This window comes from Vollenhovia emeryi, unplaced genomic scaffold (assembly GCF_000949405.1).
Source record: "Vollenhovia emeryi isolate VEMERY1.0 unplaced genomic scaffold, V.emery_V1.0 DF939141.1, whole genome shotgun sequence".
NCBI classification, from domain to species: domain Eukaryota; kingdom Metazoa; phylum Arthropoda; class Insecta; order Hymenoptera; family Formicidae; genus Vollenhovia; species Vollenhovia emeryi.
Window position 1 is genome coordinate 1372942 of NW_011967225.1, and position 27379 is coordinate 1400320.

A 27379-nucleotide genomic window follows, 5' to 3' on the forward strand; every position below is an offset into this window, starting at 1 on the left:
AAGTGGGCAGTAACGATGAAGGTAATTAAGAGAAAGTGAAATTAGCTAAAGTAAGTCGGAAAAAATAAATTTGAAAAATTAGAAACATAATAATCTTAATATTAATTTTGTTATAATTACATAAATGTTGTTATATATACTTGAACGAATGTGTGAAAACGTACGATAACTTTCCCGAGTTTTTCGAAATAATTTAAATATTTCGCCGACTCTGGACTCATGCTGTAAACATAAACATTTTTGCGGCGAACAAGCTATGACACTACGTCGATGATAAACATCTCGATACACGCTAGATACGTTAATGACGATAGTATATTTATTTTCGTCCGCAAAGTGAGGTAGGTCAGGAACGGGCCTTCGCAGCGGGAATCTTTTATTTTTATCAAATTATTATACAGATACGCGTGTCGAATTTTTCAATATCGAGGTGTCCCAGCTCGGCAGAGCGACAGGCGAATGTCTCGCGCGCGTCAGGGATTAAACAAACAAAAACGAACGTCGGATGCGTCGGGTAGACCCACAAAATACAATATATCTAGACCGAGCGTTTGCCTTTATTTGAGCAGTGGGGGCAGAGGTTCACGTAGAAAAGGACAAACTCTGTTTTGTGCTATTTCGTTCTCTCCTGTTTACATGCGAACGAGAGAGCACGAAATAGCACAAAACAGAGTTTGTCTTTTTCTTTGCTCAATGCTCGGTCTAGATATATTATGTCTATGGCTAGACCGTTCGCGCGGCAAGTGGATACCCGTGGCGTCATCTACGGGGCGACGCGGGCGCGCGCGCGCACTCGACAAGTCGGCACGCGGCGCTCGCGCGCGGCGAATCCTCCGCGTTTTCCCGATTCAGTCCCGTTCAGTCTCGGACGTCTCGGATCTCGATCGAGTCCCAGGTGAGATCCACCCTCAGATTCGCGAGGTTCGCGAGTTGCGTTTCGCGGGAGGCGGGGGGGGGGTAAGGAGGAGCGCATGTTCCACGCGATGCGACCCGCGTGCTTATCGACCGAGCGTCTCGTTCGATCGTCGCGTCGCCGCACCAGTGGCACGTCACCCGCGGCGTTTTTACCAACCGAGCGATTGATCGAGCGGCCGGAGGGGGTGGGGGGCTCGGATTTATCGGCGTGCTTCCTGTTATTCGGAATTCTCGATAGATCGACGACGCGCACGTGCACACGTCTCGCGGAACGAGGGTGACGCGCGCCTCACGTATCGCGTCGATCGGCTCGATCGCGGGGAGTTGAAGGCGACGCTTCGCCGTCGCCCTTCTCTCTCTCCACGATCTTTCGTCCCTTCTCTTCCCTCTCCCTCTCCGCCTTCTCCACCGCCGCCGCCACCGCCGCCGCCTTCTCGTCCTCATCCTCCTCCTCCTCTTCCTCCTCCTCCTACTCCACGACTTTTCTCGGTCGACCGGTCGACCGGTCGACTGGCTTCTCAAGGGGGCGTGCTTGCTCGCGTACAACAATGAGCGAACGCGAAACTATCTAAGCACGCGGCGCAAACGAATCCGTTGTTCGCGTGTGGTTCGTGTGTGGCCCGGCCGGCCGCTCCGCGGCACTCGATCGCGAACGATCGCGGCACGTGAACGCCGGGAGTTCGCGGGGATCGTCGGGTCCCTCTCTGCGTGTATCTGCCGTCGACGAATCCGAAGGGATAAAAGGGCTCCGCGCCGGAGGAGGCGCTCGGACGCGCGAGATCGTGTCCCGTTGCGGCTCACGAAGCTGGGGCACCTCTCGTCTCGCCGCTACGAGGTATCCCGCTTGCAATACCACCGGATCCCGAGTACGCACGATTCCCGGCGGGATCTCCGCCGGCACGTCCGACGATCGATCGACGGGCCCCGAAATCTCGCCGTGGTCCCGAGGTAGTTGACTTCTGTCTCTCTCTGGCGCTTCCGAGCGCGATAAACGTGCACGCGATACACCGTTTCTTTTATCCTCCGTCTCCTTCGCTCTCTCTCGAATCTCTCTCTCTCTCTCTGTCTCCTTGGTGTGACGGCTCGTTGTCCAGCGAACGTATTAACGCGCTGTACTCCGATCTCCGAAAGAGGATAAGCCAAGGATCCGCGTCCGTTTCTATCGACACGGATTAACCTTAATCTCGGTTTCACGTATCTTTTATCTCTCTCTCTCTCTCTCTCTGTCTCTCTCCAGTTCTTAGAACTAGAAAAAGGCGAGAGTTGGCTCGAGATGGAAGTTAATCTGCATTGGTGGAAATGGATATTGGACAGGCAACCTTCGCCAGTCAACGACCATACCGGTTTTTTTTTTTGGTCCCGAGGGCGACCGACGCTAAAGAATTGCTGTAAAGAAATTTGTTTCATTGTCGCTGGGCAGATCGAATTCCCTTTAAACGCGTCGGTGACGAAATAATCGTCGTAATGACCCGAGAGCGTCGAATTAACTGCGTTGTTCCCCCGATTTCCTAACGACTCTTCACCGCGGTCGCTCGGGGACAGTGAAAGAAAATTGCGCGACCCGCGCGCTCTCGCACGTTGGCCTCTGCACGTGCTAACGAATCCGCCCAGAATTTCTCCGTTGCGAGCGATCCAGCTATCGACGTTACGCGACCAGTGCCTGCGACGAGAGTTTTAATGGCTTCAACTTGTATTATTATTATTCATAAACAATTGTGCGCGCCAGCGCGGACGTGCGCGCGTGCGCCGTGCGCCGCGGCTGTGTGTGTGTGCGTGACGTGGAATTTCGAGTTTCTCGTCAACACGTTCGCGCTCGACGAGACTCCGACGCCTAAATTCTACATTTGAGAGAGGGGAAAAAAAGCGGATTTATTGAGCGAGTTTACTTTCGCCAAACGATCGCGGGCCGAGCGACATTTGTCGGTCCTGCGTGTGGGCACAAGTGCCGTGGCTCTTTGCACTCGCAATATTTTTATCGCGATATTATGAAACGTGTCGAGAGTTACGCGGGGATAGTAAATATTTTCACACCTCTGTGTGACTACTCGAAGGCACGCGCAAGAGAGAGAGAGAGAGAGAGAGAGAGAGAGAGAGAGAGACGTGGAGAGAAAGAGTCGCCGTCCTCTCGCGGAGGTACTCCGCGTGAATTTGTTGTCTACGAGCTTGTATCCGCGCGAGATTTTAAATTAACGACGGCCGCGAGGCCCAGCCAGGTGGTCAATTTTGCATCGCGCGCTGTAGTGAAAACGCTTAGAGCGTAGCTTTGTCTCTTTGCGAAGCCCGATCTACAACTGTGCCCTCTGCGTCTAGAAACATTCTATTTTGTGGCCAATAAGTACGTTTAGAAAATTCGTGCGAGTTGATGAATTGTACATTGCACAATCGTACGTTGTCGACAAATTTTTCAAGCGGTCTGATTTGTTTATAGTAAAATGGAATGTTTCTAGACACAGGAGGCAACGATCGATCGACGTCGTGGATTAGGCTCGAGGGCCAGTTGCGCAAACGTCGGTCACCTGCTACCCGAAGGTCAATTGATTATCTGTCTTTTCGTAAATGATAAGGCCCGGTTTCACCAACGTCGCTTAACTAGAAGCTTAGTTTAATTCGTCCTTTGTCTCTTTCCAACTGTTCCTTTAGAAAGAGACAGACGTGAATTAAACTAAGATTGCAGTTAAGCGACGCTTGGTGAAACCAGACCTAAGACTTGAAGCTTAGACCAAACATTGCTTAGCTGTAATCTTACTTTCATTCACGCTTGTCTCTTTCTAAAGAAACAGTTGAAAAGAGATAAAGAACGAATTAAACTAAGCTTCAAGTTTAATTCGTCCTTTGTCTCTTTCCAACTGTTCCTTTAGAAAGAGGCAAACGTGAGTTAAACTAAGATTACAGTTAAGCGACGTTTGGTAAAACCGGAACTTTAGGCCTGGTCTTAGTGTAACTCATGTTTGCCTCTTTCTAAAGTAACGGTTGAAAACGGACGAAGAACGAATTAAGCTAAGCTTAAAGTTAAACAACGTTGGTGAAACCGGGCCTAAGATAGAGAAAGATAGGGAGTCGACCACCCGACGTTTGTAAAAACTGGCCCTAATTGTCCCAGCATTTTCACTGTTGCGGTTTATCATTTTCTGGTCAACTGCTAACCAGAAGTCAGCCGACTCTCCATCCTTTTCTACGTCATTGTCTGAGAGGAGACGGAGGGTCGACTAGCCTCCGGTTAACAATTAACCAGAAAATGAAAAACCGGGCCTGTGGGATACAGAATTGACGTCCAGATGTTGCCGTGCCCGGTCGATTATCTCCCTACGCGCGATTAATAATAGGCCTCGATGGCACGTAAATATTTAGGCCAGAACGTGCCCGCGCTCTCGCATCCTCGCATCCAAGAAAGATACCCGGCATCCGGCGCTTATCCGTCGCTCGCGCTGACTCGGTCTTCCTTCCGACCCGGTCGTTCCTCGGTCGCCGCGCTGCGATAAAAACGCCGGACGCTTTCGCTAATATTGAATTCGGTTGCTCACACTAGTGCGCACTGAGTGCACACTAAGGCTTGTTTACAGTCAATTCTTAAGGATTATCTTAAGTATCTCTTGAAATATTTCGTAGCCAGTGAAATGATCTGTATGGCATCCATGCTGATCATTTTTTTGGCTAAATAAGGGGACGCTGGAGTGATTCTGCACTTTTGCACTTAAAACTGTCCGTTTCGTGGAAACATTTGTATAATATACAAATTAAATGGCTTACGTGGACAGATCGAAAGCGGCTTGCTATTCCGGCTAAACTAAAGAACAATATGGCATCGCTGAAACTAAGTTTGTAAGTCTAATAAAAAATAATAGCGAGCAACACACATACTGTTGTACATGTACTGTACGTGTGTGTGTATGTGTTGCTCACTATTATTTCTTATTAGACTTACAAACTTAGGTTCAGCGATGCCATATTGTTCTTTTATTTAGCCGGAATGACAAGCTGCCTTCGATCTGTGCACGTAAGTCATTCAATTTGTATATTACACAAGTGTTTCCGCGAGCTAATAGTTTCTAGGTTAGGAAGGTGCAAAAGTGCAGAATCACTTCAGCATCCCCTTAAGCCAAACTTAAATATAAGCATTGACTGTACACGGGCCTTAGTGTGCACCCAGTGCAGACAATCGAATTCGCTATAAGGCGGATTTCGTAACCGCCCTCGCGTTTCGGTAAGTGCGTTAAATAACGCGGCGCAATCTCCGACGAGGACCGGGAACAACGGCTCTATTGTCTCCCCGGGGCACGTCTCGCGCGCGCGCGCGGAGTGTGGGATACATTCGGTTTCTCCGTTTCCAGAGGAACCTCGATGGAACGCGTGGCGTGGAAGGGACCGCGGTGGTTCAGTTAGGGCTTCCCGAACGATGTGCCATGGCCTCGTCCTTAGGGGGGCCAGGAGTGACGTCGGGCGTCCCGCCGCCGCGAATAGTCAGCCTGGAGTTTCCCCCGCCTCCACCTTATCCGCCGCCCCAAAGCCAGGTGAGTCTCCAAGTGCGAAGTCGTTGATCGACCGAGACAGGGGGGGGACACGCGACATTACGACGGGAATTGTTGAGTTGACACTGGACAGGCATGTTTGTTTGGAAAATGGTTTTTTAATTGAAAAGTTGTATACGCTTTAAGGGATCCCCTCTTCGGGATGGGGGACCGGGTTTCTCCAGTCTCTTCGTAAGCCGATTAATAGTTAAATTGTATAGGGGGATTATTGTGCGACCCAACTGGCGGATGGTTTATTCATCACTTCAGTTCACAATGTTCGACAATCCGGATTGTGGTCCTTTTCAAGTGCATAAGTGAGTCTGCGTGTTGCTTACAATGTGTGCTCTGGATTAAATTGTTGGGGAAAAACAATGTGGTCGAGAGTTATAGCGGAGTACACGGAGAAAAGAAAGCGGATACAATAAATAAATAGAAGAAAATCAAAACCTACGGTTGAAATGTCGAGAGATGAGATGAAATGTAGGGAGTTCAATTACGTGTAAGACACGTCCAATTTGAAGATAAAACAAAGGCATATACATATATGATTTGATTATTAGTTAACTTATTTATGTCCGTTTCTATCAACGCAGTTTAACTTTAATCTTGGCTCAACTTACTTTATATCCTTTTCTAGTTTTACCAATTGGAAAGAGATAAATAATTTTAATCAAGACTAAAGTTAATCTGTTTTGGTAGAAACGGGCATAAGGGGCGTATAAGTGAACAAGAGGCTCAAAACAACCGACTCAAAATGGGAAAATTCATCGAGAATTCATGTTGCTTGTTAAACAATTTTTGTAACTTTTTTCCTCAAATGTGTCGTACGCGTACATATATGATTTTGTCACGTGTACCGTTCCTGTTGTAACCGATTCAATTTCGCTAATGATGCACATTCGTGCGTTCAATTGCGCGCGACAACGAGCGAGGCAAACGATTCTCCCGTGAAAAGAAAAGAAAAAACTTTATCCTCATTTATTCACACGCTAGTGTCCCTCAAGCATCGTAGCGCTTGACGCTGTTTAACGTCCACGGGTTCACTTTTATCATACGCAGCGGCGATGGCTTCATGTTTTCCGTAGATATCGTGCACCGCATTAATGGAACCGGTATCGTCGGTGGTGTCACCCATCTCGAGTTCACGCCAGCATCTTCTGGATTATTCGTATGCGTACTACCAGTCTGACTCGGGTCGTTACCATACGACATATCCGGCAGAGGTGCTATCGCAGCAGCAGCAGCAGCAGCAACAACAGCAGCAACAACAAGAACAGCAGCAACAGCAGCAGCTACGACAGTCTCAGCAACAGTTGCAGCAGATAAGGTCGGACGCTTTAAAGAGACACACTTACACAACTTGCTATGGCACGGAGGAAAACATTTATGAAGAGATATCGGAAATCAGGTAGATATCCGTTGAACGATGATCCGCACGAACGGATCATCAGCCCGTGGAAAATGTCGAGACTCGCGGCAAGTTGTTGAACACGCACTCGCGAGATCTCCAGCGCTCGACGAAATTGGAAACTGCCCGAGCGGACTTTTAATTGCGTTTCCATTAAAGGCCTCGTTCTGAAAAATACGTATATTCGCGCGACTCGGTCGCGAAATAAATTATCCCGCGGGCGAGTAAGCGAGCAGTACGCGGCGCGTAAGTGAACAACAATTCGCCGACTCCCCACGGTTCAATGTATCTTGCGAGCGGATGCCAGAGATAGCGATTGAGTTAGGAACAATAAGAAAACAAGTCGTGGATTATTCATCCGGCGTCCTCGGCTGGCGCATAAGTCATTGAGACGAGATAAACCGCGCGCGCGTTCAAATTGAGAACGCTCGTTAAGTGCGTAACTATATTATTTCATACGCCGTCAAGAGCCGGCGGATAGTCCGTCTCTCCTCGTCAACAGTGAAATCGGTGCGCGGACTCAATTTAATTGTACGCCTATTTAGCGCGGGCGACATTCGTACGATAATTCGATAATTTCATAATGAATTTCGCGTGAAAATCCCGTCGATCTCAAGAGCCGAGCTGTAACCTGATGAAATTTCCAGCAAGCAATGCCATCGCGCGTTACACGGATCGCGAAGGTCCCTCGTGGCAGAGGAGGTGCGTCGCGTACAATCGCGGCATCGTCGCGTGCTCGGGGAACTCAATTTAAGCGTGGAGGCGATGCTGATGCCAACCGCGGCCGACAATAACGAGGAAGAAATGACCCAGGAAGCTCATGGAACCTCTACCGAAGAGCTGCTGCCCTCGGCTGGCCCCACCGACGATCTCATCTCTCGCGTCGGGTGCGACATGGACAGCGGCTTCAGCGGGAGCTCCACCGCGAGCTACAGGTACGTCGGGGAACTGTCGTCGTACTTGTTCGCCTTCCTTCGTGCTGTGTTTTTAAACGGTGCTCGGTTCTGCGAGCGGGTCCATCAATCTTATTTAAAATTCAATTCGCAGGTCGGGCTTGGGTTCTTTAAGAAGAGGAATAGGACGGACAAGCGGTCTGGAACCGATCGGTGTTCTACGCAAGACGAAGGCCGCCATGATTTGGAAGAAAGGCTGGAAAGGTTGGAAAAAACTCCACTCCTTTGGGAGCAGCGGCAGCAGCAGCAGCAGCAGCACCAACAACAACAACAACAGCAGTAGCAGCAAGATCATTGGTGAGTCCGATCAATCGTCAGCGCGTATTGATTTCGTTCGCGAGAGATAAGATATAAAGAGGCATATGGTAGCCGAAGTATTCAACGGTAACCCATCTCGCTGCCCGTTCTTATCGCATTCCCGTCATTTCGTGAATATGATAATCGCGCTCGGTTGCAGACTGCGCGCGACTATGAATTACTTGCGCATGAGCAGTCCGTTACAAATTCTCGATGCGTAGTTCGTTGCGCGGCAAGAATACAAACGGGCGTTTTCCTTGAGGCGCGTTTCTCGGAAGCAAGAAAGGAAAGGGCGCGCGGTGATTTCTCCCTTCCTCGTTGTACATACAGTCTCGCGCGCGCGCACGTCGAACGAAAGATCGTTACAAATGGAAGAAGCGGGGAAGGGGGGGAGAAATATTTAGATGTATCGTAACCACGCGAAGACGTAAGATTACGATATAAATAACATTTCAGTTGGCGCAACTTGTTGATATCATTCTTTTTGTAGAGAAGATAAAAAAATTTTTTCTAACAAATGCATCCAAATAATTAAATTATATAATTCTAGATTGGACGGCGCTTATTATACTTGGCGTCTTCGTTTACCTTTTCGTTTAAAAAAGGTTATTTCTTTAAGGTTCGTAACCACGCGAAGGCGTAAGATTGCAGAAACCGTGACGAAAGCGCGCCTATGATTTCTGAAAAAGAAAACGACGACGGAAATGCTCGAGGGGAACAGGTAGTCGTGCATTGTCCCCTGCGTCCCCGTTTTAAGGTGTTTTGTCGCGCATAGCCGCGCGAGTACGCGTAGCCTGTCTTTTTACGAGAACGCCTGGCTCGCGAGTACGAGCACACGAGTGGCGCTCATACTCGGTCCGTGCGCTCTCGCGTGCATTTGGCGAATGGAGCTAATTATTGGTACTTGGAAGGGGTCAGCCACGGGGTCACTCGGTGGAGAAGCAGATGCGAGATCACGTGAAACCCCCGCCCCCTCCCACCCTTCCCTCCCTCCCTGTCTTTCTCTATCCTCGCTGCCCCTTTTCCTTCAGCTCACGTCGCGTAACCCTCTTTCGCGACTTTACACGCTCGCTCACTTGGACTCATTATATTTCTTTCGCCGTTCGTCGACCGCTTCGCGAAAAAGTTGGCGATTCCTCGATCCCTATTTCCGAATCGATCAAGGGGTTTGTTAATGTACCGTAATATGTCTTCAACCGTCAATTTTGGCTTCATATATGAATTATATATATATCTATCAGGGTTGGGGAGTAACTCGCTACTTACAACGAAGTTACAGTTACAGTTACTTTTTTCGGTAACTCTAACTTAACTTCGTTACTTTCTCTCTATATGTAACTGAAAAAATTTAGCTCACAATCAGTTGCGTTAATAGTTACTTTATATATATATGTATGTATAATGTATGTATGTATATTTATGCCTCCACAGATCGCATAAGGCTAATATTACATTTGTCTCGTACGACAAATGTAATGTAAGGCTTAGGCCTTGCATTTGCACATAAACGTCTTTATCGACGTTTTAGAATTCAAATGCAGATTTGATATTTTAATTTCCATTGCAAGAAAGTAACTGCAAAGTGACGATTCGTTACTTATTGAATAACTGTAACTGTAACGCGTTACTTTTCAGAATTGGTAACTTGTAACTGTAACTGTAATAGGTACTTTTATGAAGTAATTTTCTCAAACTCTGATACACATACGTATGAGAGTGCATGTTAATGAAACGAATTATTTTCCTTGTATAATATAAAAGCATCCGGGAAAGATAGATTCGTTTATATCCTCAGGGAGTACTTGTCCTCTTACATTCATTTTAATCGCTTCACGCAATATTATAAGTAAACAGCGCGAAAAGAGAGGAGCCCACGTAGCACAAAACCGCACGGGAATGTCCCAAAGATGCCTTAAGCCCGTATTTATAGTCGCGATTCTGCTGAAAAACTCAGCTAAAACCAGTGTCGAGATGAAACTGTTTAATAGATGAATCTTGAAGCCCGACTTGACATTCGTTTGTAATCTTAATTCAAAAGATTCTCAAGGGAAGTTTGTCTTGAGATGCAGCTTGAGTTACATATATCATTACATCTCTTAAAGACATTCCCAAGACTGTGTTTAGAAACATCGCCCGAGTATCATTTTATCCTTGTTTACTGACCAACAAGGATAAAATGATAGACTGAGACACTCGGGTGATGTTTCTGAACGCAGCCCGAGACGTCACTTGCTAGTTTGCGCTAAATGGAGAGTGAATGCTCAGCCGCGGATTAAACAGCCTCGTCACGGAGCGTTTTAAAAACTGACAGCTGAGGGCCAGTTTCACAAACATCGGTTAATTGTTAACCAGAGTTCAGTCAACTCCCTCACTATCGTTTTCTGTCTCATTACCTGAGAAGAGACAAAGAGAGATCAATTAACCTTCGGTTAGCAGTTAACCGACGTTTGTGAAACTGGCCCTAGAAATATCTTCCTCTTATTCTTGACACCCGGCTCTAACTCAGAGCCGACATGGCCACGTCGAACCAAAAAAACACTTTTATTATGCAAATCGTACCCAAGCTATCGATTGAGGGCACTTAGAAGTTCGTCGGATCTGCCGTTGTTGAGATCCGAAAATCTGGGCCTGTCAACTCGCGTACTCGCGTAAACTACACGGTCGGTCTCGCGCGCGCGGTTCTAGCTAGCTTATACTTGGCGCGAGACACCACCGTGTCTCGTGATAGTCGTTTGCGTATTACTTAGTTTCTAATAGTTTTTCGAGCGAGTTCCAATTAGTTTACACAATGCAGAGGCCCAACTATCGGGCCTCGCGCGGGGGAATACCCCCCCCCCCCCGCCTCAGTATAAAAAATTCCTCTTCTAGAAGACGTGCGAATCGCTCAACGTCCCGAACGAAACTCTGGGAATATCTGAAGAACGTTAGTTTCTACAGTCGAAACTGTAGAACGTTTACACGCGATACGTCCCATTGCGGCAGCGCGAATAAAGCCCGTGTCCCACTACGTATTGCGGACGCGGATTGGATTGGGATTACGGATTGCGGATCGAAATTCAGCCAATCACAGCGAGGCAACTTGGGATCCGGATTGCAGATCGCAGGATAGACGACTGTCTATTTGTACGATCCGTAATCCAATCCGCGTCCGCAATACGTAGTGTGACACGGGCTTAAAAGTAATAATCCGCGCGGAGTTTCAATCGCGCGCAGCTAGTGGCGCCGTCTAGCGGCGGTGCGGGGACAAAGTGATGTTGAACGGGTTCGGCGCGACGCCGTACCGGTCGAGTCGCGTTCGCGCCTCACGCCTCACGCCTGCATGTATACGCGTGTACGCTTATATTCGTAACGCGAGGCCCCGACACACGGGGGCCCCTGGTATCGAGAAATTCGCCTCGGTTCACGCGATATATAATCCCATTCCGCGCCACCCTCGCGGTAATAGAACGAAAATTACTTTTATTACCCGGGTCCAATTACTCTCGTTAACGCGTCACGCCGATTTGCAGCAGTCGCGTATCTACACCTTACACCGCGACCGTACGCTTCTGAGGAGTCTCGAGGGTCTCGAGAGTGCGTGGCAATGTGTGCCACACAGCGCCTGGCGGTGGTCCCCTCCCCCTCCCATCTCACCTCGCCACCAGCGAGATTGTCTCGCGTCTTTCTCTAGCATTTCTATTATCTCTCGAGTCTCTCTCTCTCTCCCTCTCCGTCGCTCTTACTATCCGGACTCTGCGGCACAGCTGTTGCCACAGAAGTACATATATATACGCATATATTGCCTTCTCTCTCGCTATTTCTCCTCGCGCGTTCCGCACCGCGCCTCTTCCTCTCTTTTATATTCATTCACCGTCTCTCCGACCCGTCCGTCCACCTCCGTTCTCTCTTCCTCCCGCGGGGAGCCGCCGTCGCGCACAGCTGCGCCGCGAGGCCGTTGGTTCGTGCGTTTCACTCTCGTTCGCTTTCTCTCTCGTTTGTCGGCTGCAACACCCTCCTCCGTCGTCGTCAGCCGCTGCCTCGCTCGCGTTCCTTCCTCCGTACCTCCCCCCCTCCCCCTGCCCACCCAGCGCAAGCCTCGGTCTCCGTTTCCTTCGTGCCCTTCGCCTCTTTCTCCAACCTCCGGGCGTCAGTGTTGTACAGCGGGCTACGCGCAGCGAGCGCGGAGGGCCGGGGCCCAGAGACACGCGGCGCGGCCATGTTGACTCGCTCCGCTCGCTCGCTCGCCTCGCCTGGGCTCTGGGCTTCGCTTCGCCCGTGACGCTTCTTCGTCGAGCGCGGCCCGGCGCGGCGCAGCGCAGCGCGGAGCGTCCCGTCCACCTCCTCTTGTTCCTCCTTATCGCCGGACGCCGCGGCGTTGTTAATTCGTGCGGGCCGCGCGGCTGGCCGCGTGCGCGCACGTGCCCGATGTGATTTTTCGCCTCGTAAGAATCGCATAATAATCGCGCATCCGGGGCGTGCGTGCGCGCGTGCGTCTGACTGTGTGTATGTGCGCGCGTAACGTACGTACGTCTGCTGCGGCGCGGGAGTCGTGGACGCGCGCGCGCGCGAGCGAGCGAGCGAGCTATGAATTCGCGTGTGGTAGCGCGATTGCGTTCCGCGAATACGTTCGGAGCGATGGCGGAATGAGCGAGTGAGCGAGGGAGAAGGAAAAAGAAAGAGGGAGTGTGTGTGCGCGTTACGCGAGTATAATCGTCGCGAGGAACACTCGCGCCTCCGCGAGATGGAGGAACTGCACAACGGGGTTGTCCTCATCAAATGTAAGTAGGCGGATTTTCCGAGACAACGACGCGCCTCCTCGGTCCCCTCCTCTGCCTCCCCCCCTCCCCCCGCCGGCTGCGACTCGCCCGCGTCTACGTTCGCGCCTCCGGGCGATCCGTTCGATCGAACGGGAACGTGAATCCACGCGGAGCGGAAGCGGACGTGATATCGTCTCGAGCATGGATCGCCCTCGTGTCGCGGCGCAGAGCCCGTCGTCGCGCCTCGCGTCGCCAGGCGGAATCTCGCGTGTTCGCGCCGGGAGCGCCGTCGGTGCGTCGACGCTTGACGGGATTACGTTATGTCAGCGCGCTACCGGTACCAGTTTCCGGCTGGCGCGACGTATACGGGCATCGATGGCCACCCCGGGAGCCTACGATTTAACGTCGCGCGACGCGCAGATGCGATAGATGATTCGCGCTATCCCTCTCGTACCCCCCCCCCCCCGAGGGTCTTCCGCAGAATCGGGAGTGTCGAGAGACAACGCTTGGGGAGCGGCCATCGGGGGCTCGATTCTTGAATTCGTTCGAGGGAGAAGCGCGCGCGAGAGTTCTGCTCTTGCAGAAAAGTTGCAAGGCCGATTGGCGAGGGGTAAACCTCTGAGGGCATTGTGGTGTTATTGGGCATTAGTTTGGGCATCACGGCTTGCTGGGGCATTACAAAGATAAAATATAATGAAATAAGATAACGTAATGGTCACCGGGCGTTAGTAGGTACTGGTGTGCGTGATTTTGGTCAGCGGTTTACCCCTCGCTGATTGGCCGCTCGCATGGGTCTCAACCAATCGACTTTCAGCTTTTCCGCGAGAGCAGAATTCTCGCATACGTTTCTCTTTCGAATGAATGAAAAAATGGAGTCCCTGATCTCGATCGACGTTCGCAGGCTCGAGCTTAATCAGATTAGATTAACCCCCGGGATTAGATCCGATAGTTTTAGATCGCCGACATTCTTGGGGATATCTCCTTGTTCGGACGCTTATATCTTGCCATTTAGCAGATCTCGATCGACGTTCGCAGGCTCGATTTTAATCAGATCAGATTAATCTCCGGGATTATAGGCGAAAGGATCCGATTGTTCTAAATCGCCGACATTCTTAGGGGGCATGTCCTTGTTCAGGCGCTTACATTTTGCAACTTAGCAAGCGAGCTTACATTTTAATCAATGTAGGACATTAATAATCGACGCGATGTATCGATTATTACTCCCCTACATTGTTTAATTATTCACCGGTGACAATAAGTAACTTCTTGTTAAATTCTATCCTGTTTATGATCGTGTTGCATTGATATTCTTCTGGAACAAAAGAGTTTATCGGGGAAACACCTACGCGTTTCTGCCAGAGGAGTCTGAGTCCATGTGTACATGTAATTTCAAAGTTGTCTGAACCCAATAAGTTTCTGCTTTACCCGACTTACGTCGCAGTAGAATTTTTATTTTTAATATCTTTATTTTTAATACACGACCCCATCACAGAGTACAACATTAATCACCTTGTATGACCGTCCATTTATTTGACCTTAATCGTAGGAACAGCGCGCAAATTAAATTTGTCCGTTCTTACCAATTTATCTTGTCTTGTGATGGAAATAATATTAGACAAGTGGACTCTACTTCTCTTACCAATGTTAATTCATTTTTAACTAATATATCATTTATTGTACAATCCTCGCATGATTCATTGTGGAATTGATACTAATGCGTAAACGTCAGATTTAATATAAAGCCGACAGCACGCGATACTATTTTTGCTGCTGGATTGCTCGCGAGAGCCAATAAGGACGCAGAGTTTCAGGTCGGATGACTTAAGGCTAAATCTTGATCGGCTCTCGTATCGTGTGCCGTTGACTTAAGTCATTAAAATTACAATTTTTTTCTTCAAATTAAGTCACGGATGCTGAATTTTTTGCTTTACACCGTCACCTCCCTACGTATGTCGTTCAAATTTTTATATCAAATGGCATCTGTTTTTCATGAGCATTAAAAAAATTTGGTCATAGTTGTCCGACGTTGTACGATAAATTCTCGGAATGTTCGTATGTATCGTTGCATTCGTGCATATCATTCCTTTGCTCTAACAATGCATCACTGTACGTGTCAGTGAGCAAAAGCTACGATCTCTCGCATGATGGATTGTATTTCCGAAATTTATCATCAAACGTCGGACACGTTGTCCGACCACGACTGGCCGGTCGTCGGCGCCGCTGGAAAGTCAGACGCTGGTCGCGGATGATCGCGGATGGCGGTCGGCGTATCGACGTCGCCCCGGCATTCACGTATCGAGTACGATCGTCCGATGATCGAGTTTGCGTCAGGCATATCGACCTTGCGCTGCCGCGTCCGCGTCGCGGTTAATTATACACCCTCGGAAAGGATTTCTGTTACCGAGACCAAAAAACATTCTTGACGCACTTCTATTTCTCACAACCTCGTTTGGTGTAAAAGTAAGACAGTGTCAAAATAAAATCAGTAATTATTCTCCTCTATTGAATTAAAAAAGATCGACTTACTATTGTATATTGAGTAACTTATAAATGTAAAGGTTTATATATTCTTGCGTTTAGAGTAAATTTTCCCTCCATCTCACAACGCACGAAGCTGGCGCCGCGATATTCGACAAAAGACGATACATACCATCATTTTATTGCAGATTTTAGAATTTTTCACATTAAAATATTCCTTTTCCTGTAATAAATATGATTGGCGCTGTATCGATCTCCTATTTTATGATACATTCAAGTGTAATAGGATTGGATCCGGAAGTTTTGTCTGTGGGTGTAGTTTCGGCAGCTCCGCCGCCGCGCGGATCGGCCATTGGGACGCCCGCATCGACGAGGATTGGGACGATTGTGTCGACACCGGCCGCGCGCCGGTTCATTCTACCGCGTTTCGTTTCGTCGCTCGTCAATCTTCTCGCTCGATTTCCGCCGATCGCATGGATCGAAGATCGCAATTGTTCGTCGGAGCGATCGATAATCGAGCCGTTACGGCGCCGTTTCCGGGGGGGGAGGGGGAGGGGAGTCCACCCGGTGCGCGCGGAAGGTCACGTCGGGTCGGCCCCTCGCGTTAGTTCGGAACGCGCAATCGGTTAATCATTAACGGGCGCTCTGACCCGTGAGACGGTATGGAAAATTGCTGCGTTGCTCGCGCACGCCGTTGAACATTGCCGAGACTAGCGCGAATGCGAGAAACGCCGCGAAATCGAGTGACGCCGGGGGGGAAAAAAATAACTTCGAAAAATTTCTGGTGCTACCATCGCCCGGCACGCACCTTGGACGATCTATTAATTCGTACAAGAATTCGGGATGAAACATTATTTTAAATATATATATGCACTACGGAAAACTATTTAAGGAATCAGAAATAAACACGTTTACAAAGCATAGGTACACGAGGTCTAAGATGATTCTAGCTACGCTTATACTTGGCGCAAGACACTACCGTGCCTCGTGATAAGACGAAAAGCGTATCGTGGAATGTGATGCAAGTGCACGGAGAGAACTTTCTCTTAAAATTTATCCTGAAAATGTAATCGTGGGACTACATGGTATTTCGAAGAATTTTGTGCGAATTTTTCTGAACTTTTACCATACACTTTGCTAGCAAAAAAAGTTCAGAAAACCCTCATAAAATTCTTCAAAATGCCAGGTCGTTCCACGATTTTTAGGATAAATTTTAACGAAAATTCTCTCCGCGTACGGACTGTCCAAAATAAAAAAGTATTTGTCAACGAAGTACGATTGTACAATCTGTGTACAAATTATCGACTTGCACAAGTCTTTTTAAACGTACCTGTTGACTACAAGATAGAATGTTTCTAGGCGCAAAGAGCACATTGTAGATTAGGGTTAAAGAGACGAGTACACTCGAAGAACGGCAAAGAAAAAAAAAACAATCCGTAGCTTAATGGCGAACAAAGATGGATCTCCGCGCGAGGAGGAGACAAATTCGTGTCCTAATAATAGAAACTAGATTGTAGAATCATATCGCTGCTGCCATGCGCCTCTATACGAGTACGTTCACGTTGCGCAATGCCGAATATCTAGTGCATCGAGGGAACCTTGCTGGCCGCGCGTAGGCGCGCTCTTTATCGCGAACGCGCCTATTGAAATGTCACGCGGACTCGCGAGTTTTTCGCGCGTCGCACGAAAGCGCGGGCGCGCGCGCCCGCGCCGTTGCTCCGCGTTCGTAGCCGCCCGCGCCGAGAGCGAGCGGGTCGAGAATCGAGATAGTGAAAGGAAATTGGGCGAGTACCAGATACACAAACGCGCCGTGGTGCCTTGGATTTATGGCCCGATCGCTGCTCCGCGCGGCCGCGGAGCGTCGTCCAACGTGAAAACGTCGGATGACCTTCTCTCGACTCTTTTCGTCCTCCTGCGACGCGCCGCGCCGCGCCGAGCTCTCGCGCGCATCTCGCGACTCTCCGCGTGCGGGGGAAGGGGGCGGCGAGATAAAGGAGAGAAATGAAAAGGACGTTTCACACCGGGTAGAGACTCCGTAATTGGAGACCAACGGGCCGGTTCTGGCAAAATCCTGCGAGAGAGAGGGATATACACAGTTGGAAAATTGTGTTTTCTTGTTAAAAGAAAATGAAAAGAAATGTTAAAACAACACAATGTGTACTTATTTTTTAATCTTACACAATACATATGTTCTATTAGTAACAAGATTTATCTGATCAAATTTACAGAATAAAATATTGATCTTATTCTGTATAACATAAGTGAGAGTGATTTCGAACCGTCATTTCACTTATTACATGTGTAAAATGTAAAAATTACACTTTTTAAAATACATTTTGTCAAATTCTACACAAAATTTGTTTCAAATTATGAGATTTGCATTTATTTTATGTTAAAATATTAACAGAGAATTAATGTGATTATTTAACATATCCATATTATGTTAAATTAACACAAAACTTTATGTGGAACGTTTGAGACATGTGATATCTGTTAAATTAAAACACAAATTTTTCAACTGCGTACAGTACCCTCCATAAGTTTGGAAACACTTTAGAAAAGTACATTTTGCAGTTGCAATGTCCTTTAAAAAACTTGTAGACTATCAAATTCCTTGAAAAGGACCGCAACCCGTATGGTCGAAACGTCGGAATCAAACGCATGAACCATCTGCCAGCCTAATGTCGTCTAACGATTTTTTTTACTGTTAATTAACTACTGGCTATTCACATTCTTTCGTTGACTTAATAAAAGTGTGCAATATGAAAGAAATACGTAATAATAATCGATATATTTTGCTTTGTAAGTGTTTATTTAACTAAAGAAAACTACAACGAAGTTACGTGCATACGACAAGCTTTTAATAAAGATTTAAATTAAATTTTAGATTCCTCAAAGTAACCAACTTTTGCTTCAATGACTGCCTTGCATACTCGCGGTATGCGAGGGATTAACTTGTGCAGAGATTCGCTCGGGATACGTTTCCATTCTTGCTGGAGAATGTCCTAGAGATGCACTTCACTCGTGATTCGCTCTTTGCGGATCCTCCTGTCTAATTCGTTATTTAAACGACTCAATATATATTTATACCAAACGTATGCACAGGTCGCTGCTGTGCCATTATTTATCTGTAAAATATAGGGTGTTTCCAAACTTATGGAGGGTACTGTGCGTGCGCTATTTCTCTCTTTCCCTCTAAATCACATAACGTTAAGAATCTTATCTTCGCCAGTGAATAAAAACAAAGAAAGGGCTTAAAAATTATTTGACGTAACTGGCAAATGTACCTCTTTATTTAAATCGCGCTTCGTTTCGACCGTGAAGTTCGATCCTCAAGTGCAGGGCAAATTTTATCTCGCGCAACATTTCTAAAATTTGACATTGTGCCAGCAATAAGTCTGATCCAAAGGCTGAAAACAGAAATAAATTTATAACGCTCCCTTTCTCTTTCCCTCGCGGTCTCTTTCTTCCGGGAGTTGCCGGAAATAGGGGCCCCGGTCAAAAGTTGCCGTCTGTCGGCCGGACTCCGATTAGAGGGACTCTATCGTCGAGTAAACCGGCGCGATTCCCTCGCGCCGTTGTCAGGAGACGAGATTACGGCGTCGGCCGTAAGAAGAGAGCCGCTGATCTCGCGTCGCCCGCCTGTGAGCGCGACCGTCGTCGCCGGGGCTCTCGATTGCCTTAAATATGTAGAGTTAAACAATTGTCTCTCGTTATGACATTTAGGTTTAATGCTCCCGCGGAAAGTGGAACGTTCTACGCCTCCCCGCTTCCCTGCGACTCGCCGGACAGCGGACAGCGTGATATCGGCTGCATTTCGGTGCACTCGACGATTCCGCGAGCGCTTTCTATACGGAGCGCCTCCAAGTTCGTTAAATAAATCGGATTTTCGGGAGCGCGCGCGCGCGCGATCCGCTGGCAGGAGCCGCGCAAAAGTATTGTACTATTATGGATAAACAACACGCACGCGTCGCGGGTTCAAGTCAGCCGGCTACAGCTCGCGGCGCGGAAACGGAGCGAGCGGGCGGGCGGGCGGTACGTAGCGAGCGATTCGTCATACGTCTCTCTTCCTCTCTCTCTCTGTCTCCCGTGCGTACGCGGGGGGCACGCGCGAGCAGGTTGATAGAGGCGCGATAGAACAGAGGCTCTCGTCTGTCCCGAGGAGGACTAGTGTCTGCCGCGTGTGCGCGTCGCTCGGTCGCGAAGGAGGATGCGCGGCATCCCGTGAATCACGCGGCTCGGCTCGGCCTCTCGCGCGTTCTCGCTCTCGTTTACCTGCCTGCCACCTTGAGTCTCATCGGTTGCGTGCGTGCGTTCGTCGCCGCCGCTCCGACGCGACCGTTTACACGCGCGAGCACGCAGCGTTCTCTCCCGGTGCGTGGGTAGCGTAAGAAACGGAGTCTGATGGGACCCCCCCCGGTCTCTCGCCTCGTGTTTTCGTTCCACGTGAAAGTATCGGGAGCGTAGGTCGACGCGTAGTAGGCGGTTTACGCTCCCGGTTTTCGGCGCGGCCCGTCGTCGGTGACACACGCCGGTTACGCGGCGCGCGTGCCCTCGTAATCCTTCTGCGTTACAAAACTCGTTCCCGTTTTCTTTCTTCCTTCGCGGAATTCGCCTCGGTGAAGCGAGATCGACGCTACCGATCGCCGCTCGACTTGACCGCGCGGCGATTTATTTACCGTCGTTCCGCGCGCTGCCCTCGGCTCGGAATTTATAAAAGGCCTCGCGACGTCGCGAACCGACATTGATTGCGTGTTTTATGATTTCACGGCTCCCCCCCCTCCCCACTGACACTCCGTGTGTACGTTTGTACGGTGATGGACAGAATGGTTGACACACTTATTTTAATGAGTTTAGGAACGCACATTTACATTCAGGTTTACGTTTCAAAACATTTTTTCTCCGAGGAAAATTTTACTCGAGAAATAGATCGGAAACGCTGAAAATGGTTTCGGAATGGCCAGCGAGTAAAATATTCCTCGAAGATTTTGCGACTAACCCTGAATCTAGATGCACGTTCCTGAACTCATTTAAAAAATCGTTGTGTTGCAACGATTCTGTCCATCGCTCTACAGCGGAGACGCTCACAATGGTTTCGGAATGGCCAGCGAGTAAAATATTCATCGAAGAAGATTTTGAGATATTGAGATGACTAACCCTGAATTTAGATGCACGGTTCCCATTAAAAAAAGTGTTGCAACGATTCTGTCCATTACTATGGAGCGGAGACGCTCAAAATGATTTCGGAATGGCCAGGGAGTAAAATATTCCTCGAAGATTTTGCGACTAACCCTGAATCTAGATGCACGTTCCTGAACTCATTTAAAAAATCGTTGTGTTGCAACGATTCTGTCCATCACTGTACAGCGGAGACGCTCACAATGGTTTCGGAATGGCCAGCGAGTAAAATATTCATCGAAGAAGATTTTGAGATATTGAGATGACTAACCCTGAATTTAGATGCACGGTTCCCATTTAAAAAAGTGTTGCAACGATTCTGTCCATTACTATAGAGCGGAGACGCTCAAAATGATTTCGGAATGGCCAGGGAGTAAAACATTCCTCGAAGATTTTGAGACTAACTCTGAATTTAGACGCACGTTCCTCATTAAAAAAGTGTTGCAACGATTCTGTCCATTACTGTACAGCGAAAAAGCTCAAAATGGTTTCGGAATGGCCAGCGAGTAAAATAATCATCGAAGAAGACTTTGGGACGTAACCCTGAATCTATAGATACAAATTCCTCATTAAAAAAAGTATTGCGACTATTCTGTCCATTACTGTACAGCGGAAAAGCTCAAAATGGTTTCGGAATGGCCAGCGAGTAAAACATTCCTCGGAGAAGACTTTGGGACGTAACCCTGAATCTAGATGCACGCTCCTCATTAAAAAAGTGTTGCAACTATTCTGTCCATCACTGTACAGCGGAAACGCTCAAAATGGTTTCGGAATGGCGAGTAAAACATTCCTCGGAGAAGACTTTGGGACGTAACCCTGAATCTAGATGCACGTTCCTTATTTAAAAAAAAAGTGTTGCAACGATTCTGTCCATCACTGTACACGTATTCCCCTCGTATATCGACGTAGACGCGTGTCCGCCAAGAAGGATCCCAATTTCGTCCTGGCGGAGGACGTTCGTGGCGTCCCGTCCGACGGCTGCATCGTAGATCGTCGTGCCTGCGCCGTCCGCGTACGCGAGAAACGTGGGAACGGGACGTCGTGGACACGTCGCATTTAACCCGATTATCGTCGCGACGTTAACGCGTTGGTAACGCGAGCGCGCGATACAGCGGAAGGTCCAATAAAGCGTGCGCGGGGTGACGCTTCCGAGGGGGGGCCCCCCCTCGACTTCGTTTCTCTCTCGCGTTCGTCGCGTCCGCGAGGCACTTGTGACGTTCCGTGCTCAGAATTCTTTTTTTTTCTCCTTTAACGGCCGTGGCCGGTCGTGCGTCGCGATCGTATCTCCGTGAGGATGGAACACGGAAAGAATCGCCTGTTCTCTCGCGCGGTGACGCATAAGCGGATATCTATAGCTGATCGCGATGACGCGCCAGGACTACTTGGATTCGCCGCGATCAGAGTTTACGAGGCTGCTATTAAATCTCCTGTAAAATCTCCCCCCTCCCCCCTCCTGCCCTCCTCACAGTTTTCCCTCGGATCGGGAGATAGACGCGCGCGAAGTTGTCCTTTCCTATCGTGAGTCGTATCGTGAGTTTGTTGTTCGTTTCCAGATGAGCCTCGTTCAAGGTGCAGATCGTGGGATGACGTAGGGCCGGGCAAGATGGGAACGGTTAGCGGGAACTCGCACGCGCATCATTCCTCGTTAGAGACCAGCCGGTCCAACACGTCCACGCAGTCCGCCCGAAGCGAGGACTCCTGGTGCTCGGCGTCGGACCACGATCTCTCCTCCGATGACGAAAGCGAGAAGAGCAATATCAGTATTAAGTAAGTTGAATCTCGTTACATAACGCCGGCGAAGCTGAAGTCCATAATGAAAACTCGCCCGTTCGCTCCTTGCAGAAGCAACTGTCAATTGAGAAACACGTTGCATAAGGCGCGCACGCTTTGCGACAAGTGGCGGTTTCAGAATATGCCGGTGAACAACGTGGACCACCTCCTGGAATCCCCGGGGAACCACGGCCGTCTCTCGAGGTGGTTCAGCATTCGCCGAGGTTCGACGCACCATTATGACGTCGACTCCTCGGACACGGCGTCTCTGACCAGCCCGGTCAAAACGTCGCAAATGCCGCAGCTCTGCGAAGTGAGCCTCCCCTTTACTTCGTACTCGACTGATCGCTCGTTCGTATAGCTCGCTCGAAGGGATATTCATTGGACAATCGTATTTTAGGTCGACGAGGAGAGCAGTGCTATGGTACAATTTCAGTGCATGCAACAGCGAAGACAGGCCCCGCCTACGCTCCCATCGCCACCTTCGAATCTGTCCCCCCAGCAATTGAAACGTAGACACATCGTGGCCGCGATAGTACACTCCGAAAATAGTTATGTATCCACTTTGCAGAGACTGGTAAATGTACGTGTCCAGTGAACGATCCGACGTCGCGTCCGCGCGATAAAGGACGATTTTTCTCACATAGGTCGTTGCTTTAATCTTTAGGACTACAAGAAACCGTTGGAGGAATCTTCGCCACCTATATTGAGTCAGTCTAAAATAGCGACGTTGTTCCATAGACTGCCCGAAATTTTACAATGCCACACGCTATTTAGAATTGCTCTGGCGGAGTGTGTACGATCCTGGGACAAGGATGAAAAGCTGGGAGACGTGTTCGTCGCGAGTTTTAGCAAGGCCATCGTTCTCGACATCTACAGCGGCTTTATAAACAACTTTTCCGTAGCGATGGACTTAGCTAAACAAGAGTCGAAGAGAAAGACCGCGCTCGCTGACTTCTTTAAGGTACTAGCTACCTCGCGAAATGATTCGTGAACGCATCTCGATGTGTTTGAGTTTTTAATTTTACAATCGTTTTGATAGGTGAAGCAAATAAGTGCTCACGATAGATTGTCTTTCTTCGGATTAATGGTCAAACCTGTGCAGAGGTTCCCACAATTTATCTTATTTTTACAAGTGAGTATATAATTAATGAGGTAGAGACAACTTGCGGTTCCGTTAAAAATAATATACATTTTGTGTTTAGGATTTATTGAAGCACACACCGCAAGGCCACCACGACAGAATGTCGCTGCAATTAGCGTTAACGCAGCTCGAGAGTTTGGCAGAAATGCTAAACGAGAGAAAACGAGAGGCGGAACAATTCCAAGCGTTTAAAGAAATGTTGCGGCACGTTTCTGGAAAGTTGTCACACCGTCCGCTTTCTTCAACGTCACGTTATCTTATTAGGGAAGACAATGTCACGCAATTAGTAAGATTCAGTTGATCTGTACAAATGTGCACTCAAAATACAAAATGCAATGTATGTACGAACATTAATTATTTATAGGAGTTCAATCAAAATGGCATGATAACGAAATCCAAGAGAAGAAGGCTATTGTTACTGAACGATCTAGTGGTGTGCGTTTCCGTCACGTCGAGATCTACGGAAGACTTTTCAGGAAACGAACGGCTAACATTAAAATGGACGTATCCAGTGTCAGATATTGAGGTATAGAATCAAAATATTAAGCATAACTTATAGTCTTGTTCAAGAAATGAAATCAATCAACCAAAAAAATACGCATAGAAATTACTAATATCATTAACGAATCTACTTTAGATTCAAGACACCAGCACTTCTCCGACTTTAAGTCGATTACTCACCGCTGGTTTGAGCAAGGGTGGTAGTTTAAAGTCTGACAAAAGCGGAGAGTGTGGACAAGCAGCCGACGCAGACAATCTTTGTGTGGAGATGAATGATCTTATGCACGATTACGAAGTGATGTCCAGAATAAGTGATTTAGTGGCCCAGTTAAAGGGCAGATACGAGGTAGGGAGATTGACAAACCTGATACTTATTGTATGACTTAAGCAAGTACTTTGTACATTTGTGATAGATTTAAGATTTGCGCAAACTAATGTGCTTGTTTTTTTACTTGAATTCAAAGGGGATGACGCTTCAGACTACCAAGCAAATTCTGCAATCGATACAAATGTCGATACAGCAGAAAGACGAAGATATGGTATGGGCCGATAGTTGTTGCCTCCAGCTAGTCACAAAACAAGGTCAAATGTATACGTTTCAAACGGAAAACCCATTAGTGAAAAAGGATTGGATAACGGAGCTTAGACTGGCGCAGCTAGCTTTGGATCCTAATAACTCTCCGTCGTGGGAAGTACCTGAACAAGAGCAAAGACCGTCCACAAAGATGCCACTTTTCGTTAGTTCACAAGCCGTATATCACTCGCAACATCAGACCGAAGTAAGTCGAGATAAGGAATAGATGTCTATGTTACTGTTTTATTGCTTATACATAACGCATTTACACGTCGCGATATATTTTGCTCGCAGGTGCGTTGCGGTTGTTACTATTCCACTGAAAATTCACGTCCCACGAGACGACGCGGTAGAAGTCAAAATTATTTGTGGATATGCACAGGGGACGGCATATCGAGCCACGTAACGATTTTCGGTCAATCGACAACAGCTTCGGCAACTTGTTTGAAACGTATAACCACTTTCGATCTGGTTGAAACTAGAGTGAGCGCTATCGAGTTCGTGAAAGGAGTGTCCAGCGATCTTACCACCCTCGCCAGCGATCTCGTATGGATGGGTACGGATTCTCGGAGGATTATAATTTACGCCGCGACGGAACCCGAGAAAGAAGAAGAGATTGGCAGTTACCCCGTCTCGGGACCCGTGATAGAGATCAAGTATCATTGCGACAACGTTTTCGTAGCTTTAGGCACGGGCTTGTTACTTTTGTTCAGACGACAAGTCGACGGCGCGTGGTCCCTCAAGGATCCCTTCAGCATATCACTGGGTAACGATCCCGTCTCGTGTTTAATGCCGATCAATACGTCGGTTTATGCCGCCTGTGGCAAGAAGGTGTGGGTACTTAACGCTACTTCGGGCGACATCACCAAGAGCTTCAGCGCACAGCACGAACACGTCGGGAACGTGAAGCTCATGGCCCATTCCGGAGTCGGTCTTTGGGTCGCTCTGAAAAACTCGAGCACGGTTTGCCTTTATCACACGGAAACGTTTAAACACCTACAAGACATCAATATAGCGTCTAATGTGTTGAGAGTGACGAAAATGAGTAATCCCGCAAACTCGTGCAGCGGCACTCTCGCTGTTAATAATCAAACCGTCACGGTTACGGCGCTTTTAGCGTGCAAGGGTCTTTTGTGGGTCGGCACTAATGTAGGAATTAGCCTGACTATTCCGCTACCGCGATTAGAAGGTGTGCCTATCATCAGCGGCCGCGTCAATATCTCTTATCACGCCCACTTCGGTCCGATTACATTTTTACTGGCGATACAGAACACGAAGAACACAGTGTATTCTGCGAAGGAACGCGTCAACGTTGACGACGAGAGTGTACAATTGAGAACGAGAGATGCCGAGCAGAGACCGCGCGATAGAACCAGTTTAGATTCCTCTGTGAGCAGCAACCTCGTGAAGCTGAGGCAACAGTTGACCGGAAGCCCAGTGATGCTGAGGAGGAAGCGGAGCAAGGAGTACGACTGCAGAGGCTCGAAGACACTTCCGAGAGGTTTAGGCGCCGGCTGTGGATTTCTGTCGAGCTCCTTCTCCAGCTCGCAAAGTTCCGGTGAAAACTGTGACGTTTACGGGCTTTATGGTGAATTGATGTACGTGAAGGATTACGAGAATGAGAACAATTCGGGCATAGATCCTATTTACGAGTCGTTGAGAAGGAGCGATCCGGAGTTGGCGGCCATACCAAATAAAGTGAGTACCTTGGACCGTAGATTAAAAATGAAAATCACTAGGCCCAGATCGCTGGACCTTTCCAACTGGTCGGTGGACTCTCACGCCAGCTCCTTGTACACGTCTTCCGGCTCGGAGGAGAACTTGTCTCTGAAAACTGGAAAATTATCGCGTAATAGTAGCATAGCTAGTCGCAACGGTCCCTACGACCTCTCTACACCTAACAATAACGCGGTAGAATCAGGGTTGGAAGCGACGTCCGCGACCAATATTAAGGCGAACGGCAAGAAAAACGGCAAAGCGGCTCAGCAAGTAGACCAACCCAAGAGAACGGTGTTGACGCTGATGGGCGGACGCGGTTACATCAATTGGAGGCAACTCCACGCGCAGTCCGGTGTCGACAAGAGTTCGAAATCGACCTACGCGTTCAAAGATCCTAACAGCAATGACGCACATATCGTCTTATGGGAGATGAAATTATGATATACGATCGCATTTTTAGGCCTGTCGTTACGCATCGGTACGAGAAACGAAATTTTTACGCTGATATGTATGTAGCGTGGTAGACAATAGGACCAAAAGAGTACTGATAACGCTTTAGATAAGATTGTTGATACTTGTAAAGGACTATTGGACGCATGGTATAATCTCGATTGCGTAGCAGCGAGTATTCGTGTCTTTTCGACTAGATGTGACGTTACATTAGTATTAATTGCTACTTTAAAGCAATTTAAAGAATCGAGAAAGCTACTGGAATCAAGATAGATGACTCGAAAGTATTAGAATATATTGAATGTCCCTCGATTACCAAGATACTTAATAGGGACTGCGCGTAAGTTTTTTTAAATGAACAACTTTTTCTAGGGAGGTATAACGCTTTATGAACTAAACAGACTGAAATACGTATGAATCGTTGCAGCGCATGACAAGATTAAATATAAATCAAGCACCGGATACTCTTGTGCGTCAAAAGCGTGCTTCCACTGCGTATCGAAACGATTAATAATGTCTCGATACAGTGTGTTGCTTCTATAGACGTGAAATTCTTCGAAATCTTTATATCTGTGTTTAAGGTATTATTTTGAATCTCGTTAGTGTATAATGAAAACATGTGATAAGCCTAAAAAACCTTGAGAAGGTGCACAAAAACGGAACGTGAAACGGTTCCACGTCGTAAAACGTTTTACATTTAATACCCGTGACATACGAGAATAATTGCTACAAAAGTGTTTCGCTTATG

The 27379-nt window shown here is 48.1% G+C and overlaps 1 protein-coding gene across 3 annotated transcripts; it reads left to right on the forward strand.

The window, feature by feature from the left end:
- The first annotated feature begins 1405 nt into the window (after positions 1–1405).
- On the forward strand, positions 1406–27013 carry LOC105567021 (rho guanine nucleotide exchange factor 10-like). 3 transcript variants are annotated; one of them, XM_012021529.1, is made up of 15 exons: positions 1406–1863; positions 5244–5423; positions 6509–6831; positions 7479–7766; positions 7879–8081; positions 22027–22240; positions 22316–22556; positions 22644–22826; positions 22911–23207; positions 23286–23378; positions 23449–23673; positions 23752–23913; positions 24025–24234; positions 24353–24667; positions 24757–27013. In XM_012021529.1, exons 2-15 carry the CDS (start codon positions 5316–5318, stop codon positions 26620–26622), a joined length of 4728 nt encoding a protein of 1575 aa, XP_011876919.1. In that variant the 5' UTR covers positions 1406–1863; positions 5244–5315; the 3' UTR covers positions 26623–27013. The 3 variants fall into 3 exon arrangements, with proteins under 3 accessions (XP_011876919.1, XP_011876920.1, XP_011876921.1); XM_012021530.1 differs by having other exon boundaries at positions 1406–1750; XM_012021531.1 differs by lacking the exons at positions 1406–1863; positions 5244–5423; positions 6509–6831; positions 7479–7766; positions 7879–8081 and adding an exon at positions 12473–12838.
- Positions 27014–27379: the final 366 nt, after the last annotated feature.

Bases quoted from the DNA above. Each gene is read 5' to 3' on its own strand.
- LOC105567021 (XM_012021529.1), top strand. From the start codon at position 5,316: ATGGCCTCGTCCTTAGGGGGGCCAGGAGTGACGTCGGGCGTCCCGCCG. The intron at 22,827-22,910 runs GTACGTGTCCAG...TTTAATCTTTAG, and splicing joins CTTTGCAGAGACTGGTAAAT to GACTACAAGAAACCGTTGGA. The intron at 23,674-23,751 runs GTAAGATTCAGT...AATTATTTATAG, and splicing joins AAGACAATGTCACGCAATTA to GAGTTCAATCAAAATGGCAT.